We start from the raw sequence: 13,503 nt of genomic DNA, 5'->3' as shown, positions 1-13,503 counted from the left end.
AAACTCATCGCACATTTTGAAGGTCCATCGAGGCAAAGCTGGAGAAGACAACAAAAGAACCAACTCAGTCAACGAGGCAAGCCCTTGTTCTAGCGCTTAAGAATCAATTATAAATAATTAAACCATCATCCTTCATTCAAGCAGATATGTTATTAATTGGTATCTTTGTTTTAACAGTCTGCGAGAGGAAAGATGATGTGTAAAATGATTGTGGTAGAATGTTTGAAGGATGATGTATAAGATTGACCCACCCGAGTGAGTCTCACATAATCAATCACACACGTCGTAAGGCCATTCTCCACTTAAAAAACTTCCCAGACATAGCTTACTTTCATTAGACGACGGGTGTCTTGGATTGGTTCCCTTTCATAGTAACTTTACACAGAACAAGGTGATATATTCTGTGTAGTGATCTCATTGAGTTCACGTGAATAAAAGATAAGTAGATTCATTTGCCTCCTCGGTTCAGCATTGAGATACTTTTCTGTGTTTATGTGAGCCATTCACTTCAAACAACTTTATATAACCCAACAGACTTTATACATTTTATGGTGGTTATGTTTTGGTTTCTCAGCAAAAAATAATTAGACCAATACATATTATCTGATCTCCTACTATCACTCATGATACTTCTGATACATCTCTAAACTAAAACAAAACCAGTTTTTTCCCTTTATACAGATATATGGTCTATCATGCACTTGTGAGTTATGATATTTTTTCTTTACAAATATCGCAAAGATTTTTCATTTTTCGTATAAAAGATAATAATATTAGTAGTTATTTTTAGGACGTGGAATAATGCGGTCGTGTAAAGTTGTAATGCACAAAACGACAAGTTTATCTTCTTTCACGTATAAAACGACAAGAGTTAGGCTCAGGGGGAGCAAAATAACACAAAAGGGTCGATAAATCACGAGGCTTCACGTGAAGTGCACGTGAGAAGGTCGCCTAAAAGCCAAATTGTGAGTCCCATCTAAACATGCTTTTACAATTGGGCCCAATCTTTATGGCGTGAAGGTTCTTTCCACTGACGTGGGCCTCTTTCCCGAGTTTGCCCATCTCTCTCACTAGCACAACTACATTATCACTGTGCTAAAAGCATGCAATACTTTTACTATTCACTCACTTATCTCTCTAGTTAATTTATAAATTGTTTTGTTTATTTTCCATGGAAGATACATTCTTAGATCTACTGTGAACTAAATAATAAATATAGTGGGGAAACTTTAAATTTAAATGGTTATTTGCTGCTTGCTAGACCACACTATTTACATGTCGGTGCAATTTATTATTTATGAATATGGAAAAATGGAATTATAGGTCCCAAATTATTATTAGTTTACGTTGGACAATTTTTTTGTCATTGCATATAAAAACTTCATGTTGTAGAATAAAAGTTGAATCCTTTTTTTTTTTTTTTTTGTAACTTATAAAAGTTGAATCCTTTAACAAAAAGAAGAGAATAAAAGTGAATTTTGTCCTAAATCTCAAAATTAAAATATATATGCTTCGAAGAAATTAGTGGCTTTATTGTTGGAGGATCGTCGAAAGAGATTTTATGGTCCTCCGTTATATATTTGCGTGGTCCACTGTTAATATTTTATACATATATGTTACAAAAAAATAAAACATACATACATGATACATGTATATCATGACAAAAGTATCATAAAGTGTAATTGTTAGGAAACATACGTTGCGCAAAAAAAAGTAGGAAACCTACACAAGAAAATATCGAAAAGTATTTTACAGACTATGGTTAAGCAAATATTTGACAAAAGCCGAATCGTTACTTTTTCATAAACAAAAAAAAAATTACTTTTTCATAACAGAAGACCGTAGTTATGACATTTACGGTCATTTTCATAACTCTGAATCCTGCTCCAACTCCTGTACCTTGGCATCAATCAATATGGTTCAAAGTGAGAATTCCAAAGCATGCCTTCCAAGCATGGGTCACAGTTCTCAACAGACTTTCCACGCGAGATAGACTGCATCAATGGGGTTCTAACGTCTCAGCGACCTGCCTTCTTTGCAACACCCACGATGAGGATCGAGATCATTTGTTTTTCAGATGCTCTTTCTCTCGAGCGGTTTGGGATGTCTTTTTCAATCATGCTAGTTTCAATCCTCCACAACAATTCGAGGCTATAATCAATTGGCTCCCGTCATCTTCTTCCAACCGCAAATTAAGGACTATTTGCAATATACTGGTCCAAGCTCTTGTCTATGCTCTCTGGAAGGAAAAGAACCTGAGGTTGCATACGTCTAAGTCCAGACCCTCTCATCTTATAGTCAAGGAATGTAAGGTTACTATCAAAGCCAAGTTAATTGGTTTGGATCGTGCGATTTTGCCTGCTGTTTCTCGTCGGCTCCAGCAATCTTCATCGGTGACTGAGTTCTATTTGCAGTTGTGGTTCCGCTACTTCGATGTCTAAGTCACTTTCGATCTCATGTCTCTCCTGCTCAACAGATCCTGCTTCACAAGTGTTTCTCCTTATGTGATCTCTTAACATAGTAGTATTTGTCTATGTTTTAGCTTTTATTTTTCAAGCAAGTGTATTAGAAAACAGTATCTCATTTTGGAATGGAATGAAAATTAAAAAAAAAAAATAATAACAATAATAATAAGCTGTCAGTGTAGATTTGACTTACCTTATTTTCTGATTTTTCTTTTCTTTTTCGGAGCACGAAAATGGAGCGGTGGAGAAGAGAAGTTTGGTCATAGTTAAATTCATAAAAGGTTGTCTCTCTCGGAGTCTTTCCTTGTCTTTCACTATCGCCCATACATTCTTGTCTTCTCCCCACTATCCGAGGTCGAGGTACGAAACTACCTGCAGTTACCCTTTTGGCCTTATATATGCATCCTATTACATATCAAGTCCAATAATATTATCGAGAGCTATAACTATGAGATAGACGCGTACTCTTTTATTTAGGAGTACTAAATATCCGGTAAACTAAATCAGTTACAAAAAAAATAAAAAATATCCGGTAAATTCGAACCTCTTCTTGTTATGATTTTCTTATAATGTATCATAAAGCATTCAAAGCTTTCTTTTATAGTATTCAAAGCTTCATTTAACAAGCACAAATATAATCCGGCCCATGGGCTAAACTCTTCCTATCTACTTAATGAGTATTTTCAGTTGTCCAGAAAAAAAAGAACAAGCACAAATATACCTTCAGCAGTGTATACTGCAGGCGCAAATACGGTAAATATGAAATTTATCCGTCGACCTCGATCCTAAATTAACGAGTATACTACTTTTCAGAAAATAAATAAATGCTTCTTTTATTTTATTAAAATAAGAATTTACAAAAAGGGTTGCAAGTACGGAATATAAAGTATATATATATATATATATATTCACATAAATGCACCTATTCATGAATCATGAACCCCAAGAAAGAAGACCAAAGTGTGAATTCCAAATCTCTCCCATTCTGCAACTCACATATACCAAAAAGCTTTGTTCAATTTACTTCAGTGGGAAAAAATCTATGTGCATCGTCCTCCCAACCAAACATGATTTCTCCATCATCGAGCTTTAAACCAACGTAAGTTTTTTCTTTCCTATTTCATCATACTTTTTAAGATTTCTATATGCATATATACACATATATGCAAGTGGTACGTACGTGAAGTGATGTTTGTGTATACGTGACTCTTTTTTAGCAGATTAAACGATCAAGATTATATGGAACTTGTTTGCGAAAATGGGCAGATTCTTGCAAAGAGTCGAAAAACCAACAACAACGGCTATTTTCAGAATAAACGAACGCAATCGATATTGGATTTGTACGAGACCGAATACGATGAGAGTTTCAAGAAAAACATCAAGAATTTAGAAGAAACACAAGTTGTTCCTGTGAGTGACGAACATACCAATAATAAAAAGAGGACTAGGTCCTCCAAGAATGAATTAGAGAGAGATCTTTTAAAAGGCAACAAACGTTTTGAGTCACCAACGTTGAATGATGGTTCTTTGAAAGGTTTACAGAATGTTGAAGCTATCACAACTCCTGATGAGCAATCTACAGCTGTTGGAAGATCCACAAAATTGTACTTTAAGCCTTCTTCTATACTTTCTCGAGGAACTTCTAGAGATCTAAGTTGTTCTTTAAAGAAGAGAAAGCATGGAGACAATGAAGAAGAAGAAACAACCTATCTAAGTAATGTAAGATTATTTGGATGGTTCATTAGTTTTTTCTTAATTCTTTTATATGGTGGATCCTCATATTTTTATTCGCTTGTTATGCAGAGTTCAGATGATGAATCAGATGATGCTAAAACACGAGTTCCTGCGAGAACAAGAAAGACTATGGCTAAGAGAAAACGAAGCACAGAAATCCATAAGTTATCTGAAAGAGTGAGTCTATAACTTTATATACACTATAATTTCAAGTGATTTCACCTTAACAAAAAGAAATGTATGAATGAAAATGAAATCAAACTAATGGCAATAACATAACAGAAGAGAAGACACGAGATCAGCAAGAAAATGCGTGCTTTGCAGGATTTACTACCTAACTGTTACAAGGTTTGAGATTAACTTTAAATTACATTATATAGTTACTTTTATAGTTAATCTTCTCTTGGTGGAGATTTCTGAATATATGTTTTATTTTTTTTTATAGAATGATAAGGTATCATTGTTGGATGAGGCTATCAAATATATGAGGACTCTTCGACTTCAAGTTCAGGTAGTCAAAATAATACATCAATTCAGTAACATCTGATAGACTTTCATCTCTAAGAAAACTAATTTAGTACTTTTGTTTTTTTGCGTTTGGCTTTTACTTCTATACGATTTATAAATGATTTATCGATTAAATCATTAAGAGCGGAAGCGATCAGCTACTGCGTTGATATCGCAGTCAGGGATCTGGATGATTTCATCCTCTGAAGCAAGCTTGCTGCGCACGGTAGACGATCCACCCTTACGCGCCATCATCGATGATTGATTCATTCTGGAGGGAACAAAGAGGAGCTTAGCAGTTTGCTAGAGAGATGACGATGGGGAGAGAGGAAAGTGTGGGATCGGGAGAGACGATGGTGGAAGCTGGTTCGTGGTCGGCGAGAGAGAACAGCTTGGCACTAAGCCAGAGATGGGTTTCCGTTGATGGGATGACGACGGACGGGAGCAGGAGAGACGACAGAAATCACAAGGAGTGTAGCTAGTCTCCCTTGTGATTCTGGAAAGAAGAAGAGGCAGATCAGAAATCGCAGGCGACGGAGGAGAGAGAGGTCTTGGAAGGCGGAGACTTCTCTTGTCGTTTGCGGCTAGGGCTTTTGAGAGAGAGCATATCTACGTTAAACAACATATATAAACCAACGTAACAGGATATGGAACGTCGAAGGCCGTGTACGGGGAATCAACCTAGGTAACGGGAGATTTCAGTTCGACTTTGATAACGAAGCTGACCTCCTCTCGGTACTAAGCAAGCGCCCCTGTCACTTCAATCAATGGAGCTTCGCGCTTGAACGCTGGGAACCTTTCACCAGCGAGTCCTTCCCCAACACAATCCCTTTTTGGATCAGTGTCACCGGAGTCCCAGTTCACTTCTGGAATGATCCGACTTTCATTGTGATCTCTAAAGTCCTCGGCCCTTGGATCTCCCTTGACTCGAAAAGAGCAAGGTTTCAAGTCTCTGTCAATGTTGACAAGCCTTTACAATTTGAACGCCGCCTTGAATTTCCGAATGGAGACATCGGACGTGTCTCCTTCTCCTATGAAGGTCTCTTCAGATACTGCTACACTTGCCATATGATCTCGCACGATGAATCTGCATGTCCCCTGCTTACTCCCGAGGAGCGAGAACAAAAAAGGCAGCAGAGAGCAGAGCTTAATGCACAAGTAGACCCATCCACTGGACGAGTGAGAAGCGACGATCGTGCTGGTTACACGAAACGGCCCCGTTCCCCGACAAGCGGGCGTTCATCCCCTCCTATAGGGCGTAATCGAACCTCTACCTCCAACCTCTCTAAAAACGACTATCATCGCGAGGAAAAAAGGCAAAGAAAATCTCCATCCAGGGATAGCAGAGCCCCCATTCCCAGCCACCCGGAGATGGAAAACAATCGCGAAACCTCAACTCGCAGTCAACCTCGCAACGAGGATGTATGGAGACGCCTGGAACTACCATCTCGCACATCTTCCGTTTATGGAAAGAATACTACGGCTCGTGCTCCCCATAGAGATAAACAATACCCGCAGAAGCGTAGAGAGACAAACCGTCCAGCCCCCTACGGCAGTCGTCAAAGCTACCGCTCCCAAGAAGCTCGCTCCTGGCGCCCCCGATCACCTCCAAAGAACCCTCGCTACACTGATCCAGCGCCAGTGTCCTCTCGTGCTCCCCATTTGGAACGCAAAGACCCCGCCACTGAGGTACCCTCCCTTGCTATCTCGGATTCTCAACGAACTATTTCGGACCAACTAGGCCAACTGGAGCTGGGAGAAATCAACAGGGGAGAACTCCCAAAAAGCCCAGTGGCTGAAACGACGGAGGAACGCCAAAGACGTATCAAGGGGAAAGCTCATATGACAGACACCCCTACCTCCAGAGAACGGGAGCCACGCATCAGAACCTCCTCTCTCTCCATCCGTGAACCATCAAACGAACTCCAAGCTCTGCCTCACAATGTTGACCCTTGCAGTGTCGACCCCGAGCTCAACGCCCCTGCTCCTGCTCCCATCCCGACTGCTCCTTCTCAGGGCCCGATGAATATGGCTCCAAAAAATCTGGAGTTCGACCTTGACATGGAATTTGAACAGGAACTAGACATAACACTCACAGAGGAAGAATTGGCTCTGGTCGATACAATGGTCCAAGAAACTGAACTTTTGGAAATGGATGCTGAGATGATGGATAACGATGACCTCCTTGGTGATGATCTCATAGATGAGGTCCCGGATGAAAATGCGGAAAAAATTGATGCCATTTCCCAATTATCTCCAGCAATGGCTGCGATTAATATGGATATGCAGGAGGATCTACCGCCACCAACTTGGAAGGTACCACCGCAAGCTCCGAAAACAGCGCCCGTAACCCAAGACGTGCTCCCTACAGACCCTCCTGCGCATATCGCTAAAGGATATCTCAAGAAACAAGCCCCAAAGAACTCTGATGCAAAGTGTGTCAAAGCTACCAAAGCCTCGAAGAAGCTCAGTCAGCTCAGAGGCCGCGACTCACCCAGGAAGCGCTCCACCCTGGGTAAACCCTCTACTGCTCTTCCTTCTTCTACTGTCCCTCGTAATGAGGTGTTCCCTTCTGCTAAAAGCAAAAAAACTGTGTCTCTCTCAGGTTCGGTGGTGTCCCAGAAACCACCCAGTAAGAAGATATGAGTGCCATAGCTTGGAATTGTCAGGGCGCCGGAGCTTACCTGACCAAGAAACACCTCCGGGAATTGCATCGTTGTTTTACGCCTTCTTTTCTTTTTCTTTCAGAAACAAAAAACAGTTATTCTTTTCTTCAGGATTTTCAGTTTGAATTTGGTTATAATAAATTGTTCACCGTAGAACCTGAGGGTAGAAGCGGTGGACTTGCTCTTTTTTATTTAGATTCTTTTGAGGTTACTATTCTTTTTTCTAATGATAGAATGATCGATATAGAAGCAACCATAGCAGGAAACAAAGTTTACATTACTTTCGTCTATGGTGATCCGGTTATAAATAACCGAGAAAATGTCTGGGAACGTTTGACAAGAATGAGCTTAAACAGGTCTGGAGCATGGCTCATGCTTGGTGATTTCAATGAAATAACCAGCAACCAAGAAAAAAAAGGAGGACGCAAGCGCAGCGATTCTTCTTTCTTGCCCTTCAAGAACATGCTGGCTAATTGTGGAATGATTGATTTTCCCTATTTAGGAAATCCCCTCTCCTGGGTTGGCAATAGGAGAAACGGTAAAGTCCAATGTCGGCTGGACCGGGCAGTTGGTAATGAAGACTGGCACCACTGCTTTTCCCACACAAATGTGGAGTATCTTCGCTTATGGGGATCAGATCATCGACCTATCCTCTCGCGTTTCCTCTCGGTGAAGAAGCCTGGCCGACGCGGTTTCAAGTTTGATAAACGGCACATAGGCAAAGAAGGGTTCCGTGACACCATTCTCCGCGGTTGGAACGACCCGAGCTCTTTCGACCGTGATGACCTGCACGACAAGATCGTACTCTGCAGGAAATATATCTCCAGATGGAAGAAAGGCAACCCCTCCAATACGGCCAAGAAGATCGAAGAGATAAAAGACCAGCTCGAAAAAGCCCAGATTGACGATAACTTCTCGAGCGATGCTATTCTGTCCCTAAAATGGAACTTGTGTGCTGCCTTTAGAGACGAGGAACTCTATTGGAAACAAAAAAGCAGAGCTAACTGGCTTAGGGAAGGAGACCGCAACACCAAATTCTTTCATGCCACTACCAAGCAACGGAGAGCGCGAAATCGAGTTATTCGACTCCGACGGCCGAATGGCACCTGGGCGGACACGGAGGACGATCTGGAGCAAGTGGCTACAAGATATTTTCAGACTTTATTCACCTCGTCAAATCCCTCGGACTTCGAGGACTCACTCCAGTACATTACTGAGAAGGTAACCCCAGCCATGAATGAAGCTCTAACAAAGATTCCATCAGATGATGAGATTCAAAGTGCCATGTTCGATATCAATCCAGATAAGGCTCCTGGCCCGGACGGGATGACGAGTCTCTTTTTCCAAAAGTATTGGGGCATCACCGCAGAAACAGTAAGACACACAGTGAAAGAATTCTTCTTGCACGGAAATCTGGATCCCCGTCTAAACCAGACAAACATTTGTCTCATCCCCAAGACCGAAAGACCGATTGAAATGACAGAATTTCGACCTATCAGTCTCTGCAACGTCTCGTACAAAGTCATCTCCAAACTCATGAGCAAGCGCTTAAAGAAATGCCTTCCAAAAATCATATCGGAAACGCAATCGGCTTTTGTAGCCAGACGTCTGATCACGGACAACATCCTTGTCGCTCATGAAGTCTTCCATGCTCTAAGAACAAACCCAGGGTGTAGATCAAAGTTTGTTGCAATCAAGACGGATATGAGTAAAGCTTTTGACAGAGTAGAATGGTCCTTTTTAGAAGCACTTCTACTGAAACTCGGCTTCTCGGCGCAATGGGTGTCTTGGATCAAACTATGCATCTCCTCAGTTTCATACCAAGTCTTGCTAAACGGCGAACCAAAAGGAAACATCACACCATCTAGAGGCATCCGGCAAGGCGACCCCCTATCACCTTTTCTCTTCATTCTCCTAACGGAAGCTCTTATCTCCCAACTCCAAGGGGCAGAGAGAGAGGGAAGAATCACTGGTCTTAAAATCGCCAGAAACAGCCCACCTGTCTCCCACCTTCTCTTCGCGGACGACAGCCTCTTCTTCTGTAAAGCCGACGTACAACAATGCTCGGAAGTCATCAGAATCATCAATACCTACGGTTTATCCTCTGGTCAGCAGTTGAATGTAAACAAATCCTCTATCCTGTTTGGAAGTAAGGTACCCCAAGATATCAAAGCCGCGCTTAAACAATCTCTGGGGATCTCCAAAGAAGGAGGAATGGGAGTCTATCTCGGCCTGCCGGAGAAAATATGTGGAAGTAAAAAACAGGCCTTCGCATTCATTCAAGACCGGCTCCTTAACCGTATCAACTCCTGGTCCGGGAAGTTTCTATCCAAAGGAGGAAAAGAAATCCTTATCAAGTCGGTGGCCCAAGCTCTCCCCACTTACGTCATGTCATGCTTCCTCTTACCACTGGACATAACCCGGAAACTAACTAGTGCAATATCCCGCTTCTGGTGGAGTACAAAACAAAATAACAAAGGATTACATTGGATAGCATGGAAGGATATTTGCATTCCCCTAGATAAGGGAGGACTCGGATTCCGGGACTTCAGGAATTTTAATCTCGCCTTACTTGCGAAGCAGTTATGGAGGCTAATTCAATATCCTTCATCTTTACTAGCGCGAGTCCTAAAAGGAAGATATTTCAGGCTTTCGTCCCCTGTAGACGTCAAAAAAGCAAGCTCACCATCCTATGTATGGCGCAGCTTAATGGCCGCACAACCCCTGTTGAAAGCTGGCCTTCGACGCACCATCGGCTCAGGCAGCAACACGATGGTATGGACCGACCCATGGGTGCCTGACGCCAAGTCACGTCCAGCTACCCCGTGCGGCTCCTCCTTCGATCCCAGCCTCCGCGTATGCGACCTGATCGAAGAGACGTCCTCCGAGTGGAACCAGACAAAGCTTCACGACCTGTTGGCTCCCGACGATATCCCCCTCGTTCAAAGCTTACGCATCCGAAGAACCAGCCGACCTGATAGTTACTGCTGGGCTCTCACGAAATCAGGCGCCTACTCGGTCCAATCGGGATACAATCTAGCAATGGCTATGGAACCTTCTCTTACTCCAGAACCAGTGCGGGAACCCAGCACCACTGTTCTAAAAGCTAAAGTATGGTCAATTAAGACCTCAAGAAAGATCAAACATTTCATCTGGCAAGCTTTAACGGACACAGTACCGGTCTGCAGTCGTCTCTCTGATCGTCATTGTAGCAATGATAGAAGCTGCCCGCGGTGCGGTGCGGAGGAAGAGACTATCAACCATCTTCTCTTTGAATGCCCTCCCGCAGTCCAGACATGGGCTCTAGCACACGTGCCTCACCTTCCGGGTATCTTCCCGAGCAAGTCTATTTTCACAAACCTTAACCACCTACTCTGGCGCGCTAAAGGGTTAGGTATTCCGACCTCGATCTTAGACAATGTGCCGTGGATTTTGTGGTATCTATGGAAAGCGCGAAATGATAAACTCTTCAACGGAGTTGATACCTCCCCTCTAGATACAGTCCAAATAGCTCTCTCGGAAGCCGACAACTGGAAACTTGCGCAAATTGTCCAGTCCCAAGAAGAAGACGCCATCCCGCCACCATCGAACTCTCATCCTCCTGCCCCTAGATGCTCGATCGATGCCTCCTGGCATCCAGACGACGCTCTCTTTGGCGGAGGCATGGTCCTAACGAACGAGGATGGGGAAACGACCTTAGGTTCATTCACTAGTAACCGAGGTCTCTCCCCCCTACACGCCGAGTTACATACTCTGCTGTGGGCTATGAAATCCTCACTTCAAATGGATCACAAAGATATGACCTTTGAGACAGATTGTCAACAATTGGTCAAGATCATCAAAGACGAGAAAGAAGAAGACTGGCCATCCTTATTGGTCGAATTTGAAGAGTTTCATCACCTTCACTCTATGTTTAATTTCTGTTCTTTACGTTTTATCCCTCGTTCTTGTAATGTCCGAGCTGACAACCTTGCAAAAGGTGCTCGAGCTCGTGGTATCATCTTTTCCCATGTAAACTCTAGAATTCCAACATGGATGGCTCAAACCAACCATATGGAAACTCTTTAATAATATATGGAGCTTTTGTCGTCAAAAAAAAAAAAAAAATCATTAAGAGCTAGTTTCATTTTAAAATATAAACGTAAACATTAATGAACAATCAAAACTTTATACCTTATCAATTCTGCGACAATTTTTATATATATTAGTTTCTTAACATGTTTTAATAATTGTTTACAGATGATGAGTATGGGAAATGGAGTAATACAGCCATCTATGATGTTGCCGATGGGTAATTACTTTCCCATGGGTCTAGGAATGCATATGGGCGCAGCAACAACAACAACATCAGCACCACAATTTATGCCTATGAACGTTCAAGGAACCGCTTTTCATGGGATTAACAATGCATCATCACATATGCTAAGTGCCTTTCTTAATCATCCCACAGGACTAATCCCAGACTCTCCCATCTTTTCTCCATTGGAAAGCTGCTCTCAGCATCTGGTCGCTCCTTCATGTTTTCCTGAGACTCAAGCTACTTCCCTTAGTCAGTTTCCAATGTCTGCGTCGACCTCGAACTTCGAAGATGCTATGCAGTTTAGAGGAAGCAGTGGTTATTAGTCATTGTTCGCTAAACTTAAAGTTGTACTTGTAGATAGTTGATGATGATGTCTACTATTTTCAAAGTGGATGTACAATGTTCAACTATAAGTTATAACGTGAATCATGGAGTGTATAACAGTCTCAAATAGAGGATGTGCATGCATTTGCATAAATAATAAGAAAAATGAATTGTATAATAAGTGAAAACAGAACATGAACGCATTCTTGGAATACAGTAATTTTGAGTCGTCTAAGTGTAAAACTGACCTTTCTATAACGTACGTACGGCTGGTGTGATCAGTAGATAGCAATTTAGGCTTTCTAAACTTTCCTAATTTTCCCAATAGGGTTTTCTCCGGTGATAACGAAATTAAACAGCTTCGATAACATTGGTCTTGATGGGCTTTTTAGTGGACTTAATATTCTTTATTAAGAATTATGAAACGCGGAAAACAGAGGAGTCAAGTGATGAAGAACTCACAAGTCTCACATGGACATAGAATTTCTTAGATTATTAGGGGCTGATAGTACTAATGAGTTTTATTTTTGTTCAACAGTTCTAATGCGTTTAGACTTAATGTGAAGATTCTTTCTTCAGAAACGATGACTCTTGTTTCAAAAGTTAACATGATACTTAAAGAAAGTGGATGGTTAAGTCAAAACCAATTCATTTATAAGAGAAAAAGGTAAAAAAAAAAATTAGAAAAAGTTTAAATATGAAGCAATACTCCACGTCTCTTTAAAACTTTTTCTAATTTTATTATTATGTAACAAACTATGCCATATACACATTTTGAATCTACTCTATTATGTATCATCATACCATATATGTAAGTTTCACTTTATTTAACTAATTACTACAGCAGCTGGATGTCTAAATGAAACTAATCTCTCTCTCACTGTATTAGAAGTCTTCAAATTGGCCAGCCATCGAAAAATTTTATGACCTTTGTTAAGGAAGGGTCTAGAGAGTTCTTGGACCGACATACCATATATATATTATATGGAATATGCTGTATAGATAGAGTTCGATATATTCTGTTGAGATTCGGTGATATCACCCTACTTGTATTACGTTGTGTATATAAGTCACCATTGTGACTTGAATAAGATTAAAATCTCTTCGACCTATCTCTCGACTTACAACCTTAGACCTAATCAAAGAATTGAGCTTTTGCAATCACATTTGAAGCCTTTGTGGGATTATTAATCTTTTGTGCGTTACACCAGTTTAGTAGATGAGATGTGTTCTTGCTTTATACTGCTACTCGATATTGCTTAACAGCTAAATGATCTATTGGCATTAACATAGATTTTTTGAAATCTTAAAAAAGACTATCGTGCCTTCATCTTGATCTTATCATAAATAAGAAAGCGACTTGAAACTATTAGTAATCGACAATTGATGCGTGGAAAGAAATTTTTTAAGACAAAAATACATTAACTGAAATAGCAAAACTTCTTTTAATACACTTTTTAACTCAAAAGTTTGTCAAATAATCAAGGGAAGTTTACTACTATCGTAG

At 41.0% G+C, this 13,503-nt stretch overlaps 2 protein-coding genes across 4 annotated transcripts; both read left to right on the top strand.

Annotated features, from left to right (window-relative positions):
• Positions 1–3,064: 3,064 nt before the first annotated feature.
• Positions 3,065–12,173, top strand: LOC108808869 (transcription factor PIL1). 3 transcript variants are annotated; one of them, XM_056988357.1, is made up of 7 exons: positions 3,069–3,218; positions 3,495–3,564; positions 3,686–4,184; positions 4,269–4,376; positions 4,482–4,547; positions 4,645–4,710; positions 11,612–12,172. In XM_056988357.1, the coding sequence occupies exons 2-7, from the start codon at positions 3,533–3,535 to the stop codon at positions 11,993–11,995; spliced, it is 1,155 nt and encodes a 384-aa protein (XP_056844337.1). In that variant the 5' UTR covers positions 3,069–3,218; positions 3,495–3,532; the 3' UTR covers positions 11,996–12,172. The 3 variants fall into 3 exon arrangements, with proteins under 3 accessions (XP_056844335.1, XP_056844337.1, XP_056844336.1); XM_056988355.1 differs by having other exon boundaries at positions 3,065–3,564; positions 11,612–12,171; XM_056988356.1 differs by lacking the exon at positions 3,069–3,218 and having other exon boundaries at positions 3,683–4,184; positions 11,612–12,173.
• On the top strand, positions 5,131–7,431 carry LOC130496346 (uncharacterized). Its single transcript, XM_056988354.1, has 2 exons — positions 5,131–7,221; positions 7,312–7,431. Exons 1-2 carry the CDS (start codon positions 5,775–5,777, stop codon positions 7,350–7,352), a joined length of 1,488 nt encoding a protein of 495 aa, XP_056844334.1. The 5' UTR covers positions 5,131–5,774; the 3' UTR covers positions 7,353–7,431.
• Positions 12,174–13,503: the final 1,330 nt, after the last annotated feature.

The sequence above is a fragment of the Raphanus sativus genome, chromosome 6 (genome assembly GCF_000801105.2).
Source record: "Raphanus sativus cultivar WK10039 chromosome 6, ASM80110v3, whole genome shotgun sequence".
NCBI lineage: Eukaryota > Viridiplantae > Streptophyta > Magnoliopsida > Brassicales > Brassicaceae > Raphanus > Raphanus sativus.
The sequence above is the reverse complement of the archived record's forward strand: the minus strand, read 5'-3'. Positions and strand labels throughout refer to the sequence as shown.

What these genes read in the sequence shown, in the direction of transcription:
- LOC130496346 (XM_056988354.1), top strand. Translation starts at nt 5,775, where the DNA reads ATGATCTCGCACGATGAATCTGCATGTCCCCTGCTTACTCCCGAGGAG. An exon ending in CAGGAAGCGCTCCACCCTGG is followed by an intron (nt 7,222 to 7,311) that starts GTAAACCCTCTA and finishes TGTCTCTCTCAG; the next exon opens with GTTCGGTGGTGTCCCAGAAA.
- LOC108808869 (XM_056988355.1), top strand. Translation starts at nt 3,401, where the DNA reads ATGAACCCCAAGAAAGAAGACCAAAGTGTGAATTCCAAATCTCTCCCA. An exon ending in TCATCGAGCTTTAAACCAAC is followed by an intron (nt 3,565 to 3,685) that starts GTAAGTTTTTTC and finishes CTTTTTTAGCAG; the next exon opens with ATTAAACGATCAAGATTATA. An exon ending in TCCATAAGTTATCTGAAAGA is followed by an intron (nt 4,377 to 4,481) that starts GTGAGTCTATAA and finishes ATAACATAACAG; the next exon opens with AAGAGAAGACACGAGATCAG.